Raw genomic sequence first — 25,333 nt, 5'->3', positions numbered from 1 at the left:
GTGGTTTATGCTATGTATATGTGCCGCATGTAATGTATATGTTTGTGTATGTTTTATATGTGCGTTCATGTGTGTGCGTGAATGGCTCGGAGTGTACATTCTGTATTTTAATTTATTACCTTCATGGAAAACGCAAATGTTAACAATTATTCTTTTCTCACTTAAAATTCTTATATATTTTTTATTTTTTTGTCACATTTAATGTTCATATCTTTTTAATTTATGAAAACTCAATTGGTCTTTTTATGTAAAAAAATTGTTGTTTTTAATACTTATTTTGTATGACTATATTTTCTGGATAAAATAAAATAAATAAAATAAGGCACGGATTGAAGAGAGATGTAATTATAAGAGAAAAAGTTCAATAAATGTTTTTAATACGTATAATTTTGCCTTTGTTTGAAATTCCTCAATAACGAGCAATTTAATAACTTAAAATAGGTGTGAAGACATTAATAAATCACTGGCCAAGCGTAACGTTTTGATTTCTCCTACAAATGAGCAATGTCTACGCAACACATAATTCTTAGTACCTACACATTGCTTAACTTTGAATTTCATGCTGAAACCAACTAATTAAAAAATACTTTAAATTTTTCTATCTTAATTCGACAGTCGGGAAATTTTAATGACTAGTTTGTAACTCAATTGAGCAAAAATGTAACATGTATATAACGCTATGATTATTTCCATAAGACACTGTATTGGTTCTCAAGTGCGGAAGATCATTGGTACTAGAAATTGGAAATAAAAAATATTTTCTTGCCTGCGGTAAAAATTTGAGTAACAGTAACTTCACGTAACACATATTCAGAATACGCTGCATCTGGTTTCCATTTAGTGCCCAATGCACCGTTACAAACTATGATGATTAGTTAAAAATATTTTTACTTGTAAGTAAAATGTAATTCTATAGCATATATTCTGTGTAATTCTGTTAATTCAAATTTTTTATAAATTTTTGTAAATCTATAAATCATAATGGTTTCATGTCAACCATGTTGGGAATCGAACCCGAGACCTCTTGCATGGTAAGCAAACACGCTGAGCACTACACCACGAGGCGTACCAAATTGTTTTTTTTTAAAAATAAATAGATTTATTAAAAAAAGGGTTTTACTCTAAAATATTTCATAGTTCCTGGACTGCCACCTAAAGCATAAGACAGATCATCTTATTTTTATGAAACAAAAAATGATCAAGATACGCTGCGGTTGGTGTACCATTACAGTGCCCTATGCACCATTAGGTGCGCAAAGGGAATTATGATGATGATAGTTCACAAATGCTGATTTTAAAGTTACCAAGTTGCAGTAGGTATGTAATTACCTTGCGATATTATTTTTGAAGAATTTATTTCTTCTTTTTACTTTTTTCGCATCAGCTTCTAAGTAGAGCATGTGGATATTACCAGATGCCTCCAGTAGCTCAATCACAAATAACTATGGACGTGCTAATAAGCGACATGATAACAATTTCTCACCATGGTTGTTTCTCGTATTCCCGATCACAATGCAACATTCGTGAACACCTAATATTAAATGTCAAAATATTTACGTTTCGTGACGTATAATCCTGCTGCGCAATCACATATTTGAATTTCAAGTGCGGAAAGGGGAATTATGATGATAACTCATAATGTAATTCGGTACTTAAAAAAATATTTATTAGATGCATATTTACTACATCTACCCATAAACTTTTTTAATTGCAACGCTTGAATTGTAATTTTGTATCTAACATGTACCTGTTACTCTGGGCGTATATTAAAAATAAATAAAAATGAATAAATATATACATTTAGAATTGATCTACGAATATCTACAAATTGTTTACCTGTCATTTTGGGCGTTTATTATAAATAAAATAAATATATATCGTGATTTCGTGGGCAATGGTATAGGGGATTTTGGAGCTGTCCATAAATGGAATTATTGACGTAATCTCTCCATGATCTATTTACTATGCACTGGGTATCGCAAATCCGTCTATCTTCTTGACTCCAAATTCTGCCTCTTTTGGGTTTCCCTGCGATTGCCTTTAGTACTTTCAACTCTGACGTTCTGAGCAGTTATTTGGTTTTTCTATTCAGTTTTTCTAACTAGTTTTTCTACTTGGTTTTTCGTATTTTTTATTTTCTGTCTATCTATCCTCGCCTCTGTTGTATACACCATGATTTAGTCTGACACATATTTTGTGTATCCGAATTATGTTTCCAATAATCATGTTGTTCATTGTACTATACGACATTTCTTAGGCATCCAGATGTTTACTAACTGAGGTGGATATGTTCTCATCATCACTATGGCAGTATATCATCTGCATGTCATGTGATGTTAATGACATTATCTCCCTTAGTAGATTCACTACTTTTTTCATTCTTAAAAGTGTTTTTTAAATATATTTATTCTGCTTGTGTAAGAAAAGGTTTTTGACGTATATATTTGTTGTGCTACATTTAGTTATAAAGGTGTTAAACTTGATTTGTTTCTTTGTTATTCTTAATATATGTTATTTTGTTTATGTTAATATTATTTATGTCCCAAATTGAGTTGTTGTAACTCCTGGGAATGTAATTCAACGTATTATACTTGTAAAATACTTTGTGTTATATGATTTATAAATAATAAAAAATAAAAAATATGAGGGCGAAATCGATCAAAGAATATCTACTAATTGTATGTTTTAAAATTACTATGCATCTTTGTTGAATTACTTCGTAAAAAAATAAATAATCAAAAATAAGTAAGTATACTCATATAGTGTACGTCATTGACAACACCTTTTACTAATTGTCCGTTGGTGATTTGCATAGTTAAAATACAGTCTGTTTTTCACCATTATTTATTACGAAATCACTTTTTTGTATTGTAACAAACCATCTGAATGCATACCCTATTGAAGGAAAACTGATGTCTTCAGTGCAATAGAATCTCGCAAAGAAAAAGAGATCGCGGTACATATTTCGACACCATTGCGTAATCTTCTATTGAATAGATAAACATCTTTCACAAAACGAAATGGTAAGGTTTTTGAATAAAATACTGAATAACACATTTTGTTCATGCTGACAATATAACACAACAGGCTTATACAACTTAAACGAGTAACAAAAAACAAACCGCTTTGTACGGTTGACATTTTCAACTTCTTTGTAATTTAGAATGACAATGAATAATTAATGCCCTTTTAGAAAATATTGCCAAAGTTAACAAGTACTTTGAATATGAATGCAGTTTTTGTTGAAAAAATTTCTTTTCTTTAAAATAAAAATATAGACATTGAGAGAAGATGCCTCCAGGAAAACCTTATCACCATTCTCATCATACCCTCGTCTTCTTCAGCGTTAATTCAATAAATGAAAAATTATCATTAATGTCAACGCGACGGTAGCCTTCCAGGACAACAGGAGTTCGCAAGTGTAAAAACAAGGATACTTGGGTAAAGACTCTCCAAAAGTATTCTCAGACCCACCGCCGCAGCATCAAGATATTTGCTATAGAAGGCTCCTCATACTACCAAACATACCACACATTATTCTTTAACTTTAAGTACGTTTTTAAAAAAATATCTAAAATAATAGTATTCCTTGGTAGATTGAGGAATAAATTAGATAAAAAATACTGCAGAACTCATAATAATTCCACATATTGATTGCTGTTCTGTAGTATTATTTTTGGCCAATGACGGAAATTCAAAAGAATTTCAAAATAGAACCATGAGAAAGGTTAACATAACAAATAGAAAAAATGCGAGAAGAACTCAAGATACCAATAAAAAGGAGACAGAATGATAATATGCTTGTTTAAATATTTTAATTTTTAAACAGTCAAATGCCCATATATTTCATCATTAAGATATTGTAAAAAAAAAAAAACCAAAGTTTATTCAAGAAATAAGGATTGAATAAGACTGTCCTTTGAAAAAAAAAGAGAATCCCAGAATTGCATTATGTATAAAGGTTTAAAAATGTATGAAAAGATGCCTGAATGCAAAAAGAAAAGTTATGTTTACTGTAAGATGATGTAAATAGATATGTTAATAAATATAAAATTATAAACTTATTGTGATATAAGCTAACTTAAGAAATAATAATAAAAAAAGTTTTTTGAAAAACTCGGATATTTAGCGTTTTCAGTTTTAGTGAGTTGCCAGGATTCACACTTATACCGAAGTACTGGCATTAACAAAACTTGAAAAGTTCTATGGAACACAAAGTGCGCTGTATGCAGCGCATGCAGCGCACTTTGTGTTAAAAGTTGCTCCAGCAATTCCCAGTCGGGTTACGAGCTTTTTGTACAAGCCACCATTCTCAGTTCTGTGAACTTCCAAGTATTTAAAGCTGTCAACTTTTTTGATCCTCTGTCCATTGTCATAGAGAGGATCAGAACAGAAATTAGTGCATATAATCACGGTCTTTTTGACATTTTTTTATGTAAAGACCAAGACGAATAAAATATTCGCCTTCTTCTTTATTCGCAAATCTTGCTCAATTTTACTAAATTTTGCTCAAATATCTATTTAAATTTATATTACAATTTATTTGCCTCTAATCGGAATCATGGTATTGACAAAATAAAACAAATGGTCCTACGCAATTTACTTAAACAAGTATATTTATAATGTATTTATGTACGAAGGTTGTGTAAAAAATTTGGTTCTCAATTTTTTTTTAGGTTTAAGGCATTTTTTATGTAAACTGAAAAATACATCATTAGAAATCTTGATTCTTCTACTATTTTTCAACGCATTTTCGTTGACGACTTATTCACTTTTGGAATCCAGCTTCAAAGAAGTCCGCCGCTAGTCCGTGGAGGAATTCGGTGACCGCTTCCTGCACTCTTTCATCAGTTTCGAAACGTTGTCCAGCCAAGTGTTGCTTTAATTTTGAAAACAAGTGGAAGTCACTCGGTGCAAGATCAGGGCTGTAGGGAGCCTGTTCAACGAGATTCCAGCCAATATTTTAGATTTAATCCTCGGTTTGGCGAGAGACGTGCGGGCGCGCATTGTCGTGGTGCAGTCTAACGCCTTTCATCAGTCTTTTTCTCCGGCGATTTTGAATGACTCTTCTGAGTTTTTTCAAGGTCTCACCATAATTTTCTGAATTTATTGTGGTCCCTCGAGTCATAAACTCAACAAGCAGGACGGTCACCAAATTCCTCAACGGACTGGCGGCGGACTTCTTTGAAGCTGGATTCCAAAAGCGGATTAGTCGTCAACAAAAATGCGTTAAAAAATCTAGTGATTATGTTGAAAAATTTTAATAAATTTAGCTTTCCAATGATGCATTTTTCAGTTCAAATAAAAAATGCCTTAAACCTGAAAAAAAATTGAGAACTTTATTTTTTACACAACCCTCGTATATTCAGAAAAATGCATGGTTGGGTTATACCTTCAGGGTTGCAGAACGGCTGAAGAAGATCAGGCCAGTTGCATCCGTGGGTTCGGTGGTCATATGCAAGACCGGGCTCGCAGGCTTCAGGGTGCGGTACTCCATGAGCACACTTCACATAACTTGTAGAGCACTCTTCGCTGTCAGGATACACGCCAAAGCTGTATTCACAGCCGGGAGAAGCGAGGGCAGTCACTTGAAAATAAAGGATTTTGAATAAAAATGGGTAAATGATTAATAATTGAGACTTTTAATTAGTAAAATTTCTCTGTAGAAGTTCATTGTAATTTAAAAATTACAGCTTGACACAATCCACTGTTTTGTGCACAAGTTTGATGCACTTATAATTGGTTTCATGGCTCTTGCAACATTGTCAGACTAAAAGTTCAAAAAGACCAGAATCCTATATATTTTTATCCCGATGGCAACTCTCAAGTTAAAATCCTGCTGAAATTAGTCCGCTTTGTAGTTGATTGGAGCTTATGCCAACGTTAATCATTTTTATTATTTACTTAACTTTTCGAATATAATACACATTTTTACATTTGCAGGCTTATTGTCAAACGAAAATTTATTCCAGCCAACTTTAAATTAAAGGTATGAATTTTAGTTTCGAAATGCATGCGAGAAAGTAAAAGATACATTGATAGAACTAGCAATAAGTGTACGTAAATTTATTAAAAGACAATTAGAAAAAATAATAAAGGGAAAGAAAGGGAGGAGAGATTAAGAAAAAGAAAGAAGATGTTGGTTCGGGCGTGATTGAAACAGAGATGCTGCAGAAATATCTTTGATAGATAGTGGGATATAATTTTACAGTCAAGCAGCTCCTTTTTTTATTATTTATGTTTATAAGAAATTATTTACATCACATTACATATTTTATTGGTGCAAAATATTCTCAAACAGCAAAAGTGCTGTTATGACGGTATAAAGTAAATATATATATTAAAACAATTAAGTTTGTTAGTAAAAATTCTCAATGGAATTTCATTGTAATTTATTATATAAATAAAAGACAGTGATACTTTAATCTACAAATTTGTGGATTAAAGTATCATTCGTCTTTCATTTATATAATAAATATATATATATTCACTATTTAAAGTACCTACCTACATAAATTATCACTCATCACATGGGCTGTAAGAACGGTTTTTAGTGTATTTTGTAAGATAGTTAATATATTTAAGTTAGAAAAGGAATAGTAGTTGTGGATGGAAATATGTACTTCATAAGACCACTTATTCTGGTTGTATTTCACACACAGAACTGTGGTATTTTCCCACTTGAACCAAACAAACTAACTAACAAACTTGTGCAAATTGTTGCAAAACTTACAGTCAGCTTTTCTGATTCCACAGTCAACTGCCCAGTTGTAATTGCAATGGTTGTGTACGGCACCTTTCCCGTCAAACAGTAGTCCATTCTCACAAGTCTCCACAGTTAGAGTTCCGTTTGTACACAAGAAGAACTGGTCGCAGATTTCAGGATGCGCGTAGGCCTGTACAAAAAAAAAGATTTATTTTTAATTTATTATAACTGAACCTGTAATCCTAATGTCCTCAGCAAGCGAGTTAAAAAAAATCGCAGGGAATTTAAAAAATGAAGCACACATATTGTAGATGCACGAAATGTTAGATAGAAATAAAAAAATATTAACAAAATAAAACTAAAGGGCAGGTTCCAGGTGGTATAAATTTAATTACCACCATGCCTGTAAGGGAGAAAACAACTCTTTTAATCTGAAATGTAATTTCTTTATTGTTTTCTTAAATTAACTTTTAAAATACTGTGGTAAATAATTCCTCTGCGCGCGGTGATATAACATCGAGTTACCACAAGCAAAAGACGGAATATTCTAAAGTTCAGACATTAAAAAAAACAGAGGGACATGCTGTTGAATTATTTTTTTTATATAATTTATAAAAATAAACATATAATTCAGCCCTATTATAGTAAAATAAATTAAAAATCTTAAATAAGTAGGTCTTCTTATAGGCAAGCGTACCCCATCACTTTCAATAATTAACTGAATTAGTTTCACACAAAAACACCGGCCACAGAACAACGTCTCTGTCCTCCTTGTTATGAGTTATAGCTTTGTGTTCTCTCTTATATACTAGATCCATTTTTCGCGTTGCAAGGATAAATATTTTTGGTATTGAAATCCAGCATAGTTATACAAATTTCACTTTCCAAATTTGAAGATTACAAAAATTACGACTTTATCATTTTAAAAAATAAGAGAGATATATGAAGTCTGGTATCGCACGCAGACTGTTGTGACATCACAGCCACACAAGAATTGAAATGTACCACGGTTCTAATATATAAAAAAATGCATTAAAGAATTATGAAGACACGCGGTCTTACTTTTCTTTATGCAAACGTAATCCTGAGTTTTCTCCTTGGATTATGGCACTAGAGACAAACCACAAGGCGGACTGATCACTTCTTGATTTCTATTTTCGGGGTTTTTACCCGAAAGTATCCATCGAGACAAAACCACTATTTGAAATTTTGATAATGGTATTTTTTTCTTCATAAAAACAACCCATATTTAAGAATTTATACAATAGTTTTAATATGTATGTTGAAATATTTTTATTTTTATTTATTTATCAACTGATAGGCTGCTTATTGCACATTATTTGAGACATAGGTCCCAACTTCATGGGACTAAAAGTCCTGTGTTGAGTTTGAACGAGCAATTAGTTGACGCAGACACAATACTATATCATCACAAATATTATATAAAATCAGAAACATAACAATAATATAAAAAAATATATGGCACATCAATATGATAAACATTAAACTCAAACATTTGGAAAATATTATATAAATATAAAATGTGTCTCAATGACATTATGAGGCAAACTTTTATTGTAACATATTATATTATTATATACGTTATTCTAAACATATACCTTATTATTATTTTTTTGTAATATTTGTATTTGTGTGAATAAATAAATAAATAAAATACAATAATATTTATGCTAAATACTTGTGTTAGTGTATCAGTATTATTATTTCCATGTAAATGAGTACATATATCTGAGGAATAAGTTTTATATATCATGATATAATTTTAGTTTCTTAAAAGTCCTTTCTTATGTATTTATTGATGTAGGTATGTATGGAATCTTTTTTCATATTTCTTTTGAATTTTTACACAACAATTGATGTAAAAGTATGTGCAATTATGTATAAAATAAATAATACACTGACACTCCGGAACGTGCCTGTGGGCCAGTGGAGTGGCTACATCCATAAATAAAAATAAAATTATATTGAATGTACCTATTTTGTAAACTATGTATTTATATTTTATATTGGATCTAAAAAATATATTTGTTTTAGTATATTTATAAATTGATTAAATATATACAGAAATGATTTCATTATTAATGGTGTTTGAACACTGGAAATATATTTTTTCGTGGTTTATAAAAACACTAGAATATTATAGTCTATGTTTCAAATAGTCTATATTATTGGCAATGGTAATAATTTGACCAATGAGTATAAATTACTAACGTCAAATCACATTTACAAGCACCTCAAATTACAACAATAAAATCAGCAGTCATTTGAAGATCTTCAAACGCTTGAAGATAGTTTTAAAGTAATTCAAGTCTTGCAAACATTTTCAGTGATTACTTTTATTAGTTGCCACTAATTTAGCGATAGAAATGAATTGTGAAGTGTTTAAAACTCAAGTTTAGCAGATTTTCACCGTAAGCAGAAACAAGGTACTTGATTTTTATTATAAATTGGTGAATAAAAATGATCGGACCTTTCTTTTTCTAAGAGATTTTGTAATTCATTATTAAACTGTTTTAAAAAACGGTGTATTACTTGAATATTAGCTTTCTTCCGATGTACTCAAATAATTTAGCTTTGGTGCTATTTGAACAAGTAAAACATTACATATTTACCGTCGCCATTCGAGCAATCGTCATTAACCCTAAAAACGACAGTTTTGAGTTTAATATGCCACTCGTAGCGTAAAATTTTGAATTTTGATAAGAGGCAAACGTCACAGAGGTAACTTAGATAAAAGTTGCGCATATCCGAATAATTGTTCATAAATTAGTGACTTTATATTATAATACATTAAATATAAAAATACATGTTAACATTGAGGTATATAACTAGAGTAAACGTAAGCGTCCGAAATATGTTCCCACGAAAATGATTAATCAAAACTTCCAAAAATGCTGCGCAATCACATATTTGAATTTCATCGGTGTAAATATGAAAACTATTCAAAAACTGTTATTTTTATTTATTTATTTATTATTTTTCATGGTATTTATTGCATATAGCCGGCGGTTGGCAAGCCAAATGTCAAAAAAAGCAGTCGCCATAGTAATTGTAGTTTAATTTTTGTATTAAACACTCCTTACTTTTTTGCAAATGTTATATATTGTATAATTAGTCAACGCCAATTTTTTGCCAATGAACTGTTAATGTTCATTGTGATCGCTCGAATGCTTAGCATGTTTTAAGGCGCGTCGATTGTTTTTTTGTGATTGAGCTACATCACGGGATTATATCCCAATTTGATATTTAAAATTCATCTCATACCACGAACTTTGTGACATTGAAATAATTTTTAATTTATTTCATTTGTAAATAAACGTTGAAAATGTCGCATGGAATTCTTTTGCATATTTGGATGGTGTGCAAAAATGCGATAAGCCACACACCTCAAACTGAGATAATTGATGTTTAATTCAGGCGCATTTTTCAAAAATACGATTAATGATTTTGCTTGGCTGTTAAGTTTAATACATAAAAATCAATTAATTGGGAAAAAAAATGATAAAAAGAAGTATTTATTATTTTTTTATACTATTTTTTTTTATTTTAATGGGTTAACATTTTTTTGCAAAATACCTTTCAAACAATGTTACTTCCCAAAATTTTTTTTTTTTTAATGTAAATTATCATCATCATCATTTTTATCTTTCCGCACCTAATGGTGCATAGGGCACTTCATTGGTACACTAATCGCAGCGTATCTGGATCATTTTTGTCACATGAAGGTAAGGTGATCAGTCTTACGTTTCAGGTACTAGTCTAGGAACTATGAAATATTCTAGTCTAAAAACACCATTTTAAATAATATTTCATATCAACCATGTCGGGAATCGTTTTTTTTTTAGCTTGCTATCTTTGCTTCCAATGCCCTCATATATAAACGGGACATTCCTTAAATTTCAATTGACAAACAAGATACTGAAATAATAATGTATTCAAAAATAGCAAACTTGTTAAAAAATTATTTTTTCTGAGAAAATATTTACGCAAATAAAAAAAATTCTTCTAATATTAAATATATGAAAAAAAATAATTAAATGCCTTAGAATTTGAATAGGTTAATAATTCTAGTTAGGCAGTACAAGTGTAAAAAACGTATTTCATATTTTTTTAATCAGCCAATCATATACCCGGTAAATGCTTAACATTTCACATTGCCGTCTTTAAAAATATTTTGATCTCTTTAACATCATTGATTAATTTAGTTTTAGATCATAAATAATTGTAAATAATCATAAATAAATTGCATTGCACTTTTTGTATGAAAAAAGAAATACTTTTGGTAAATTTCAATCAATTTTCTTTTTTGAACCTTTTTTATTTTTTTATTTTTATTTTATTTTATTTTATTTATTTGGATAACCAACAGCTATAATTATCTCATATTTATATCAAAAACAAATAACAAATAATATTGAACAACCCCGCTTAGGGCAAGTTGCATAGCGCCAAATTAAGTTTTGAATAGTTTAGAGTGTACAAAATATTATGTTTTCGTCGAAATGGGTAGAATAAGTGGTTTTACTTACTTTTTGCATGCAACCTATTATGTGCATTCCAACAAGAACCTTTTGGTAACTTACACGATAGGCGTCCGTTAGAATAAGTTATCACTATAATAATCCAAATAAAATATTGCAGTTGAGTTAATTAAGAATTATTCTAACGCTAGGTAATTAATAAAAATATTAAAAACGTTAATTTTACAAATTGCAAGTATAATTGCTAGCAATCTCCCTGGGTATTTTTATTTATTTATTCAACTTTTCCCCATAATTTAACTATAATAAAAATAATGTGAAGAATATACAAAAAAGACTCAATATACAGAGAGAAATTACAAAATTTTAACACAGTTCAAAATACTACGTACTCATGTTTATATTTCATTTATGTATACCTATATTATTTATATTAGAAAACGCACAATAAATGAACAAACAAGTAAAATTAACTATACGTAAACTAAACATTTTTTGAGTTTGTCCAAATTTTTGTAGACAAGGACTGGATTCAACTCCCTGGGGAAATTATTCAATTAGATGAATCTCACCCGCATAAATAAAGTGTTCAGCTCTTTAACTTCACAAACATCAACAGATGAAAGAATTGAAGGAATATAGATGTTCAAATATGGGCAGAATGGTGAATGTTACACAGTGTGTAAAGTGGCCACTTAAACCAGCCAATGTCAGGTCATAAGCCCTGTAGATGCCTAGACTTCTATATTACCTTCTCTTAAATGTTCTTCATCTCTCTTGCAAAATGTTAATATAAACAGCTCCCCGGGGAGTTGAATCCAGTCCTTGTCTACAAAAATTTGGACAAACTCAAAATATTGTTGATAAATCCACCTGGTCCATGAAGAAGTATGGAAATTGAAAAAATAACATTTTCAGGCGTTGCCTAGTAAGCAGGTGAAATAATTCAATTAGATGAATCTCACCAGCATAAATAAAGGTTTCAGCTCTTTAACTTCACAAACATCAACAGATGAAAGAATCGAAGGAATTTAGATGTTCAAATATGGGCAGAATGGTGAATGTTACACAGTGGCCACTTAAACCAGCCAATGACAGGTCATAAGCCCTGTAGATGCCTAGACTTCTACATTACCTTCTCTTAAATTTTCCTCATCTCTGTTGTAATATGTTAACTATAAGTTTGTGGAAAAGTGATTCCATATCGGTTTGGACGAATGTGACAATCCATTTTACTTCTACCCACCTCCGCCATCCATTTGTTTATGGCGTTTTTGAACATTTTCTCGTTACTAATTGTTTTAATGGACAGTATAAGTAGGTTGTAGATTTAAATTGCACAATTCTTAAAATCCCTTTGATCGAAAGTGGTAAGGTAGGCAATGTTCTAATCTAAATAATGTTACTAACGTAAATTTACTAAAAATTATTTATTTATAATTTACCTGGACTCCGTGCTGTTCTGGGCAGGCAGGTGCATTTTCCAATATTATTCCTGCTTCACCTGTGAAAAAAAACTTTATAAAAAAACAGACCACACAGTAAATTGATTCGCCACTTATTAATCCCTAAAAAGTACCTAATTTGATAGAAGAATTGCATTTACATTTTTTAAAATAAATTTCGTGTCCACCCTTATTACAATGTAGTTAACAGATCTTCAATTGTCTATACATTTTAATTGAATTGGTTCTATAAAGCATGAGGATATTTAATGATACGGGAAATTGGATATAAAAAATGTTTTCGCCAACGCCGTAAATATTAGAGCATTTAATCGTAAGGTGAAATTTCGCGAAAATGTATGAAAAAGATAATAAAAATGAACTACTTTAAACTACAATTGAACATGTTTTGGGTATATCCAAATGTTTGCAGCAAGCTGGATTTCCTCCGTAGCGAGTTATTTACATCTTAATTTGTTGCAAAAGAGAGAGATACATTTTTGAGAAAGAAATTTGAAAGACCAGGTATTTATATGGTTTATTACCTGACGTTTTTTTATTTTTGTTTCATTAATATAATTATACATTTTTACAGTTTTCAAATTTAGATTTTCATATTTTTACTAAAATTAAAATCTCACCAAGCCACTTTCTGAAGCTTTTTGGTGGAGATTATATTCATACTAACTTATATAACATTATCTACAATTATAAAAACAATGAATAACAGATATAATTAACAGCCGGAAAAATCAGAATATACATGTATGTAGAAAAATTAAAAGTTTTTTTGTTATTTTTTTAAATACAAGAAAATATATGCAAAATTAAAATATTTACACATAAACTACTATTCATATTTAAACTTTTGACCGAGTAGCCACTCTCTTATTTTGTTCTTGTTACATTGTGAGTTAAATTTAAGTTCTTTCGACAATAAATCAAAAATGCTGGTTTAAGTGGCTACTTTACAAACTGTGTAACATTAACCATTCTCTCTGTGTTTTAACATCCACATCCTCACTATTCCATCTGTTGGCTTTTGCGAATTAAGAGGGCTGAAATCTTTATCATGTAGATAAGATTTTCGATGAGCAAATTTAAATTGAATTTTTCTCAACAGCATTGATTATTTTGTCGATATTACTTTTCTTCTTTTTGATCATATTGCTCATGGAAATCATATTTAGAAATGTTTTCTTGCACGCGGTCAAATTTAAAGCATTTAATTTGAAGGCCGATTTTCTCGAAAAATTATGAAAAATTCATATTTAAATTTATTTCAACAGATGCAAGTCTGCAAGCATTTGGACATAATCAAACATTGATGAAAAATTCATATAATTTAACTATTCTGAACTTCGCCACAGGTTCGCTAGGATATACCAATAATAATTCCGGTTTCCGAAGCCAACCTACCAATCAAAACAACTCACCGAGGAGTTATTAAAAAAAATACAATACTTCAAAAATCAAAGCGATGATAATACACGGTTTTTCATAGCCAGACATTCCTCATGTAAGGTTTAAAAAATCCAAATACTTTTTTTTCCAAAAACAAATTGTAGATATATATTTTTTTTTATAATCTCTAAATGTAATAAATCCTTAATTTCTCGGACAAGCAGCCTTTCTATAAACCCCTACCCCTCTCCTACCCAGCCGCTTCCCTTGTCCGCGCCTGATGCGTATCATTTCGTTAGTCAAATACGTTTTTTTCTCATTTTTTCTGTAGGGGAGTGGTAAAAGTTTGCAAAGGGGATGCTGTTTTAAGAAATTTCAGATGAACTGTATTTTAAGATTATAATAATTATTATTTTTTGTTTTAAATGACTTTTTGGAAAAGTTTGATTAGATTTTTTTTTAAAGCTTACCGTGAGGAATGATCCTCTGAAATTTCGCGGTCTGGCCCTGAAAAACCGTGTATGCATAAAAATATTCTATTTTTTGACATAGTTTGAAAGCTTATTACGATTTTTTTTAATGACTAAACTTCTCATATACAAAAACAGTTGCAAAAACTTTTTTTTTAAAACTTATAAAATCCAATTACGAAAATCCCTTTTCACATTATTGTGTTTTAAATAAATTTAAGATTGTCAATTATTATTGTTTTGAATTTTTTTTTCAATTTTAAGCAACATGCCCCAGTTAATAAGTCAAATATATAAAAATCAATCGAAATAATATAAAAACCATTGCCCCGTATAAATTATTGAAGTATTTTATTATGAGCTTCTGGGAAATAAAAAAATAAGCCCACTGCTCTATTTCATAAGGCTATAAATATCATGTTAAAAAATAATAGATCCACAAACATTAAATTAACGCTAAAATAAATAATAAATACCACAGTACGTCATCATATTTCAAAAAAAAAATATTAAAAATAATTCAACGAATTTTCCACAAACTAGTCAATTAAAAAAAGTTCTGATAGATGTGAACATTAATATTACTTTTCATAACACATTGTATAGTATTTTATTGGTACAAAATATTCCCAATCAGCAAAAGTGCTAGCGTGAAGAGATATAATTGATTATGACACTATTTAAAGTAGATAAAATGGGATCTTATATCACCCGTTAATGGTTTTAAGAACAGTTTTTATACGGTGCTTTTTAAGTATGTTAATTATTGTATATCTTTTATGTCTTTTGAAAGTGAATTTTCAAACTTTATCTCCGTTTACACAAAACTGTTGATTTTTCTGTTAGTTGTAGGATTTTTGTAGGTTAAATTATTTAACACTCTTGGTGTATTTTGTCTTCTTCTTCTTTGTTTAGAGCGATTGATCTGTTATTGGCTAGAGGGTGATTTCCGAGACGCTTAGTTCCGGGTATCTATTCATCTATGGGGTATATATTATAGTTCAAATTTATTTTAATAGTCGTCTTTGTTTTATTATTTTTCATTTTAAATATCATTTTTATCTTTTTTGGGTAAATTATATCAAGTTTTAGTATATTTGTGGGGTTAGAGCTCGAGTTACGATGACACACCCACGTGTGCTAAATAATTTCACCTGAAATAGAATCATGACTCTAAGAAGCCAGTCAGCATTTTCAATTAAATTCAATTCATTACATTCTGCGAAACAGGAGATCAACGTTCTGCAGAACATTAACATCGTCTCTATCACGGAGGTATGAACAACTAAGGAACGTGGCCTATAAAGAGATCACAGGACGTAACGCCAGTCAGTCAGCCCAACAAGTTCTGTCAGTCAGTCCAGCTCGATGACGTCATATAACGTTCCAGCATATAATTCAAATACAGTTTCTTCAACCCATTATCGCTGCAACCCTCGCTCTACACAACCAAGTGCTGTTTCGCCATGTTATAAATACGCATTAAACAGCAGCCTCGTGTCTTCTCTCTCAATCTCTAACTGGGGTAGGAGCTCCAACCCTCAAAACCTAAATCCTACATATTTTTTAAAGTAAAATGTCACTTTTGGTGCCTTAAACACGAAATAAAAATAAACTTAGGCTACCATTTTGTAAAAAAGCAAAGTCACATAATTCGTTGATATTCTGAGCATTACATAAATAAATACGAAGAAATACAAGTTGAAATAAGAAAAAAAAAATAATAATCTAGGTTGAAAAAACAAAATATTTTGTTTTAATCTAGGTTGAAAAAAATCATTTTGTTTTAATCTAGGTTGAAAAAAAATGTAGCAAATAAATTAGTTCTCAAAAACTGAAAAAAGCATTGTTTAAAGTGTACTGATATTGATGATTAATACCGATGGTCTATAAAACAAAATGCTAAGTACGAAAAATTAATCTGGAAATTTTTACGCCTAATGTATTAAATGAGCATTTTGAACCATGTGCATTCACTAGAATACTAACTTATAATGAGTGATATGAAAATAATTACGAAAAAGCAACATTAAACTGCTCTTTTTAAAAATTGCTAATGAGGAACTTCAGCCCTACGGGAAATTGGATACAAAAAATGTTTTCTTACGCGGGGTAAAAATTAGAGCATTAAATTGTTCTGCAAAGTTTCTTGAAAATGTACAGAACAAATAATAAAAAATATTTTGATAAAAACGCACTTCTTTAAATGACGTCACTGGTTCATGTGAATCAACCTATGATTTGAGAGCTATGGAAGATTTCCGGTCTGCTTGTCGCTTCTGGACCAATAGGAAGAACTAAATGAGAATAAGCGGAAATGAACCTCTGACGTCACACGCGGAGTTATTTCAGAAATACAAAACTTTAAAAAACCGTAGCGCCGATAATACGATATGTAAAAATTAAAAAATATTTTTTTTTACTTAGTTTAACAGTCTATTAACAAATAAAAAATTTGAAAAAAAACCACTGAACTTCCTCATTCTGTAATTAGCATTTTGTCTTCTAGACCATCGATATAATATACTCGTATAATGTTTACTGATCATTAGTTTTTCGTTAATATCGGAACAGTCATTAAATAACGTTTTTACTAGTTTGATTAAATAAATAAATTATCTACGAGAGAAACATTTGAAAACTACACGTTTAACTTTCAAAAAATACACATAATTCAAGATAATGTCAGTAAAAAGTTATAAGTTGTTGGCCTTGCAGGCTGAATTATTATGTTTGTTCTATATTGACCAAAACCAGTTTAACTATTTAAACTAGAGTAGTACTTAATGCTTAAATTTTTGGTGTTCAAGGCGCTACGTTAAAGCTTTTATATTAAATCCCCAATTGGTAATCCAATTTTCTAAGTTATTTATAAAAATAATTTATCAAGTTCAGTGACATTGAGACCTTGTTAGTAATCGAACCCCGGACCTTATGAATGGTAGAAAAATCCACCAATCAATACACATGGTGGACGTATCTTGTTTACTAACTTAACTTTCTACTTCTTTTAACTATATCACTGGATTTTCCGAATCAACCAATGATGAAGCGTTGTGATAGATTTCCAGTTTATTTGAAACCAATTCACCTATCAGTAAAACTAACAGAAGGAAATTTGTGACGTCACACGTGGAGTAATTTCAAAATTACGAGAATTTGAAAAGTCAACGCTCTGATAATACGATACATAAAAATATTTGTTAAAAAATTGGCTTAGTTTGATATTCTATTAACAAAAAAAAAATTACTTCATTACCGTCCTTCAATTATCGCTATGCATTTTTTTAAAACAAAATACGATGATTTTTTAGTACATAGCGACGCAGTATCGTTATTCTGTTATATTATTAATTTATTTTCAACTTAAACTTTTCTAGAATCAGTGATATTGTTTCCTGGATAAAATGAAACTTATATCACTTGTCAGCTTTCCAGTCATTCCAACGCAAAAAAATAAGTCAATCGGTCGCTATGTTGTGACGTGAAAGAAACACAATTAATTTCTTTTCACGTTGAATTGGCATGATTTAGCTCAAAATTTTAAGCCTTTCGTTTTTTTTAATATATTGTATGCAATTATTGTTTTGCCCTTGTTTGTCTTTGGTAAATCGTTTTATGTTCTTTTTGTTCAGTTTCTTGCATTTATGTTTCTTCATGTAACTGTTGTAATTGGCTTAGGCCGTATATTTATATAATAATAATAATAATAAACGTTTAAGCATTTATAATATTGGTATGGAAATATTTATACCGATAATCCAGTACTCGCTTGAAAATTACGGGCCGATAACATCGAAAAAAGCTAAGTTAAAAAAAGTTCTTCGTGCAACCGGTAACGAGGCAGCTGATGACGCATCACGTGTAGTCTAGGGACACTAAAATATTGCCATGCCAAACAACCTTATAAAAAAAATTTCATCTTGACCCTGATTGAAACCGAACCCAGGACTCCATCCATAGTAGACGATCACGCCAACTCTACATTTCAAGGCAAACTTTTCTCTACTCGATTTGTTTTCCAATTGAACGTAATTATGCAGAAAGCATTATCCAGTACAAAATTTTGAAAATATGAGATTTCGGAGTTACCGGGTGTAGTAAGGTCAATTTCTTGTTCTTAATTATGTTGACATTCACTTCGTAACATTTCATTATAAATTATTATGAAAATAAAACTTTGTTATTAGTGTTACAAAATTTTTATTATTTTTCAAGAACACTACTACTGCTTCGGGAGAGCACTCCTCCCATCGACGGGTGATATAAAACTCATAATATTGTTCACTCTGTCATGGAATTTAAACTATGTCAGTTTGAATTCTATGACATCGTGAATAAAACTCTCTCCCGAAACTGTAGTAGTGTTTTTGTAAAAGAATAAAAACTGTGCAACACTAATAACACAGTTTTATTTTCAAAATAATTTAAAATGAAGTGTTACGAAGTGAATGCCGATTTAATAAGGAACATAGAATTGACCTTTCTACCATTCTACGTTATGCTAAAAACACCTAGACCGCTTTTACACAAAAAAAATACATTTTGAAAATAGTGTCGATCACAAAAACAATTTGCAAAAAACACCCATAGCACTAGAAAAATCTGGCGGTACTTTGAAACTCATTAAATCTGGTAAAATACACAATAAGATTCTTGTTTGTAATATTAAAAAAATATATATATTCATTGTTTATCATTTGTCAAAGTCAAAAACATTCCAACTGTTGTGTAGATTTGATTATTCACTCGTTCCATAAAGGCGCTATTATCTCAGTTATAAATCTCTATGACTGGTTGCTTTCTACAGAACTACGTTCAATTACAGGCATATAAAAAAAATGAGATATGCTTAATTTTATTATTGTTTCAATTATTGATTACATTACCAAGTGATAATATTAAAATTGAAAATTGAGTAATGAAAATGAATGTCCGATTAATTATTCGTAACCTTAAGCTATTGTGTCGATTTCCGGTTTTGGCAAAACCGGTTTGTAATTGGGAAAATACATATTGAAACTGAACTTCCTTTAAAATCAGATTACAGTATTGCACGAATCTAATAATTATAATATTTAAACTGGTGAGCCTGAAAAAAACGAAATTGTAAACTCCAAGGACCAAACTTACAATTACGAATTTCCTTTAACGTACATGCATATTTTTCATTTATTATTATTGCTATCGTAGTAAAATATGTTTTTCGGCCTCGAAATGTAATGGTCAGCGCGTTTGCCTACCATGCAAAAGGTTTCGGGTTTGATTCCCGACATGGTTGACATGAAATATTTATTTAAAAATACATATTATTACTATTATTAGTACATATTATTACTTATTCCTTTATTATTATTATTACCAGACCTTTTTATAAATATTATTCTGTCCCAAAATGAATTTGTTGTAACTCCTAGGCGTACAAAAAAAATGTATGATTAAATAAAAAAAATAAAAAATAAGGTGCTTTCACACTAGAATATTCCATAGTCCCGGGACTGATTATTTTACCTTCATGTAACTAAAAATGATCACGATACGCTGCGATTGATGTTTTAATGCAGTACCTTATGCACTATAAGATGCGGAAAGGGAATGATCGTGAATAAAATCAAACAGCCTTTCTGGTTTAGGTTTGTTCCAGTGCCGAAAACCGGAATTTATGAGCAAAAAAAGTACATATAATTTTCTTAGAAACAAAAAAATAATCTAAAATAAAAATTAGTGGTTAATGTATAAAGCAGGACAATATTTTGAGTTTGTCCAAATTTTTGTAGACAAGGACTGGATTCAACTGTTGTAATATATTAATATAAACAGCTCCCCAGGGAGTTGAATCCAGTCCTTGTCTACAAAAATTTGGACAAACTCAAAATATTGTTGATAAATTACCTGGTCCATGAAGAAGTATAAAAATTGAAAAAATAATATTTTCCAGGCGTTGCCTAGGATGTAGGTGAAATAATTCAATTAGATGAATCTCACCCGCATAAATAAAGGTTTCAGCTCTTTAACTTCACAAACATCAACAGATGAAAGAATTGAAGGAATATGGATGCTCAAATATAGGCAGAATGGTGAATGTTACACAGTGTGTAAAGTGGCCACTTAAACCAGCCATTGACAGGTCATAAGCCCTGTAGATACCTAGACTTCCATATTACATTCTCTTAAATGTTCTTCATCTCTGTTGTAATATATTAATATAAAGTAGGATGTAAACAAAATTAATTTGAAAAGTAAAATTGCAAAGAAATAAATATTTATAGCAGTTTCACTAGATGTAAAAGTCTTTTTTTTTCTAAAGCCACATTCATACAAAAACTTATGTAATAAAATTATAAACACAAATTTAAAAACAAAACACTTATAAATTTTACAATCTATGCACATAAAAATTGTTACTTTATTCTTTTATATTTGGGTGAAAAAAAAAAGTGTTTGTTTGTAAAATAGCACCAGAACCACCCTACCCTATACGAGTGTTTTCGACTTTAGAATAAATAAATTGAAGGTGTTAAGTTTGAGCTTCTGTTTAAGAGGCTCTATAAGTAGATAGGAAAGAGAGGATACTGAAGGAAGTTATGAAAAATATACCACAACGCCTGGATTAACGAGGAAGTCCAGTGATTAAAAAGATATATATTTGTTTATAGACTATTAAATGTAGGCAAAAATATTTTATTTTTTATTTTTATGTATCGTAATATCAGTGCTATGATTTTTTTTAAGTTTTGTGTTTCCGAAATAACTCCACGTGTGACGTCTAAAGCTCTCTTCTGCTTCTTCTTGGTCAGTTTTGCCGATTGACCCGTTCACTGTCAGTAAACCAAAAATCTTTCACAACTCTCTTATCATCGGTTGATTCATATGAACTAGTGACGTCGTTCAAAGAAGTTTGTTTTTAAATCATTTTTTAATATATTTTCCTACATGTTTAAGAAACTTTGACGTATAATTTAATGCTATAATTTTCACAGAGCGTAAGAAATCATTTTTTGTATCCAGTTACCAGTAGGACTGCAGTTCCTCATTGAGAATAAAGTCTTTCGTGATTTTTTTTGTTCTTAAACGTGGTAATAAAACCCGCGACGCCGGATTCACAGTTAGCTGTCTAACCAACTGCGCCGCGCCCGTCAGAGCGACTCTCGGGAAAATCTGAAAAAGGAAGTGGCGTTGATGTTAGTCCGCCTCGTGGTGTACCGATAAGACGTCCTGGGCTCAATTCCATGTACTTTGGATTCGTACGGTGTCGCAGTTATTGCTATTTGCAGCCTTTTAATCTGAAATCTGTGTCGTTTCACAGTCCACACATTTATGTGATTTTTGCAGTATACCATGATCATTTTTGCTCTGCACAATAAGTTTTTCTGGGTTATTATGCCGTGTGTCGTTCGTACTCTCTACCGACGTTTCGGATCGCGTTACAGCGTCCATCATCAGGGTTGATGTTAGGTTGATGATGGACGCTGTAACGCGATCCGAAACGTCGGTAGAGAGTACGAACGACACACGGCATAATAACCCAGAAAAACTTATTGTGCATCTTAACGGCCGTGAAAATCTAAGAAGTTTAATCATTTTTGTTCTGTCTATAAAAAATATTTCCATTTGTACGAATTTTATTTCAAACAAATCGGAACGAAAATATAAAAGCAAAATAATTCATGTTTTGTAAATTTAAAAAAAAATGGAAATATGCTTACATCTGATACTCTAAGGAAATATGCATTAAGGAATTATTTTAATTTAAGTGCGTCGACAAGAAATTTGACGGTCTTGAGACATTAAATCTGTTCCTGTATTTTTTATAAAATAAAAAATCTGTGTTTTCCACGTTTATCAATTCAGACGTATATTCATAAATAGTTTTAAAATCACTAAAACGATTCGATTGCCTAACTGTTTCGTAATACAACTGTTCTTTGTCAAACGTAAAACTCATTTCCAAACTACTGATAAATAGAGATGATGCTTCATAGAACGATAGGTTGAAATGACGATACATGCTGCATCAAAATCGCCGGGCAAAGCACCTAGTATAATAAAAAAGACTATCTGTCTATGCCGGTTTACTGTGAATTTTAAGCTTTAAGTTACGGAACCTAAATTAAATGGCACGCAAGACGGGTGCCTAGTGCCGCATCTAGTGTATATATAAATATATATCAATGGACCAAACTTAGGAATTGTATGAAAATAAATTTTAAAATAAGAATTGTTTGTGTATTATAATATGTTCAGGTAGTACCTATTAGATGAAAATTTCTTTGATCTAAGAATAACAGTATTTTTAAACTTTTTTGTATATTAATTTTAAATTCGGTTGTGGTCCCGCGGGTAGTGTTGCGGGCTCACGGATCAGAGGTCCGAGGTTCGAACCCCACCCTACCACAACTAGATTTCCATTTTCTAATAGTGAGTCATTTACAACTCGTTAAAAATGCCCACCAAAATTGAAATGGTTGTTTAAATTAAAAGAGCGCTAATATTCCTTTTTTTAAATTATAAAATATCACATCTACGATAGGTACACAAAATAATTTTAGAAATTGCTAAAAAAGTAAGAAAATCATACATCGAAAAACTCCCTTAGAGACGAGAAAAGTACCTATGTCCAAAGTAATATTGTTCAATATAAAGGAACCCCTGCCAACAGGCATAACCATTGGAAGGTTGGTCCTGAATATTGAAATGTAGAACAGTCAATGTTGAAGCTGTTTAAATATTATCATCATCATTCCCTATCATCACTTTTTTGTTACATGAAGATAAAATGATCAGTCGTCTTACGCTTCAGATACCAGTCCAGGGACCATGCAATATTCAAGTGTGAAAAAAAAATACTTCCCATAAACCATGTCGGGAATCGAACCCGAGACCTATCGCATGGTAGGCAAACGCGCTGACCACCACAAGGCCGACTGATTAAATATTGTCACAATTGACAAATCTGGCTCATTGATCTTTACCGGTTTTAGATTAAAAAATGAACAATTTCATTTTGATTAATTGTGTGTTTGATAAGACATACGTTTAAAAGCTCTCATATATTTATTTATTTTTATATACGCCCAGTTGGCATTTTTAAGGATATATTTATACATAGAAAATTATTAAAAGGAAAACTAGAAAGATACAATGGGATATAGAAGACTTGGTGGGAGTGGAAGCGGGAGAGAGGTGTTTATAATTGAATTTGATTCAAGATCGTTTTAAGTAAGACAACTTGTTATCAAAGAAATCAAGACTGGTATGTTTGTTGGCATACCTAATAATTCTGGGCATAGGGAAATGAAAACCATAGTTAGTTCTATGGTTATTGGTATGAAAGAGTAAGTTTTGTCTGAGGTTTCTAGTTGGGATATTGAATTATATTGAGCTCAGTAGTTCAGGCGCATCAAATATTAAGTTGAGAATTTTAAATGGGTCCAGAAGGCTGGATTTATTTCAACGGTCTTTTTTTTCTCATATTTTATTTTCACTTTAATTGCGTTTGTTGGTTTTATATGGGCCCTTTATAGGGCCTCAGAGGATATAAAACTCGGCAGTCCACTTTTCATCTTTTTAAAGTATTAAATGCAGAAATTATCGCAACAAGCTATTTTATATGCAAACAAAACACCAAAGTCCACTTTTGTCATAAAAATGCATTTTTAGGTTGAAATAAAAATCTTCAGTCCACTTTTTTTAACGCAAAAAACGTCAGTAGTCCTAGATATGCTAGGTATATATTTACTATTTTTATAAAAATAATAAGTATTTAACATTTATAGTTTATAATATTTGTAAATTTTTAATGTTTTCAAAAATTGCACAATCACAAAATCTTGTTTCCAGAATATTTAGTTTATTGTCATTCTTTTAGGTACAGAATTATAATAATGACGTAACATAATATTTATTAGTTTTATCTATTCGGTGTAAAACAAGTCGATTTATTTTTTAAATCAAAAAGACAACTCATTGCCTTTCTTTTCTGGTAAACTACAATACACTTTTAAGTGAATCTGAATCTTATCCGTGCTTCTAAAATATTATTACAATTTGATAGTACTGATGATTATGATAGTACTGGTTGTTATATTTATTTCACTGTTTTGTTAAAGTAACCGGGTGTAATAAAAATGCTTAAATTACTACAAAATTAGTAAAACTATGTTTAAATTACGTTTTAAACATTATGCACGTACCATATGTTTGAACAACGGAGCGCCAATCGAACACGGGTTAAGTAAAAAAAAGGAAAAACTATGGCACTTACCGTAAGCCAAGACGGCGAATGTTACGACGCAGAACAAAGACAAACCACGCATTTTAATGAATTAATTGACTGAATTTGATAATTAATTCAGATATATTTTAGCAGCAGAGTGAGCCTGTGCTTGCTTGAAGAATGACAACTGCGGACTGAGTGAATGGATTTCTTTAGTAATTCGCCACTCGCGCGGTGACCAGAAGTACGAAGGAATGTATGCATAGCAAACTTACAAATAAATCAGAGTAAAAAGCGTGTACGGTTTCGGCGCGACTTGAATTATTATTAAGTTTAAGATATTTCCATTTAACAACAGAGATGAAGAACATTCAAGAGAAGGTAATATAGAAGTCTAGGCATCTACAGGGCTTATGAGCTGCCATTGGCTGGTTTAAGTGGCCACTTCACACACTGTGTAACATTCACCATTTTGACCATATTTGAACATCTATATTCCTTCAATTCTTTCATCGTATTGTTAACTCAAGACAAGATCTGGACTTTTTTGGTTTAAGTTTAAAACGATTTAAACGATCACAAAATAAATA

At 30.7% G+C, this 25,333-nt stretch overlaps 1 protein-coding gene across 1 annotated transcript in view; it reads right to left on the bottom strand.

Moving 5' to 3' along the window:
* Positions 1–24,939, bottom strand: part of Peritrophin-A (Peritrophin A) — a 30,054-nt gene extending 5,115 nt beyond the window's left edge. The window contains exons 1-4 of the mRNA XM_088234508.1: positions 24,792–24,939; positions 12,654–12,712; positions 6,734–6,896; positions 5,393–5,587 (exon numbers count right to left, since the gene is read on the bottom strand). Of these exons, the coding sequence (XP_088090634.1) occupies positions 5,393–5,587; positions 6,734–6,896; positions 12,654–12,712; positions 24,792–24,843 (469 nt within the window). The 5' untranslated portion in view covers positions 24,844–24,939. The remainder of the gene's footprint in view (positions 1–5,392; positions 5,588–6,733; positions 6,897–12,653; positions 12,713–24,791) is intronic.
* Positions 24,940–25,333: the final 394 nt, after the last annotated feature.

This window comes from Micrasema longulum, unplaced genomic scaffold, assembly GCF_059751315.1.
Source record: "Micrasema longulum isolate JH-2025_06_02 unplaced genomic scaffold, ASM5975131v1 h1tg001249l, whole genome shotgun sequence".
Taxonomy (NCBI): domain Eukaryota; kingdom Metazoa; phylum Arthropoda; class Insecta; order Trichoptera; family Brachycentridae; genus Micrasema; species Micrasema longulum.
This window is presented reverse-complemented; position numbering and strand designations above follow the sequence as displayed.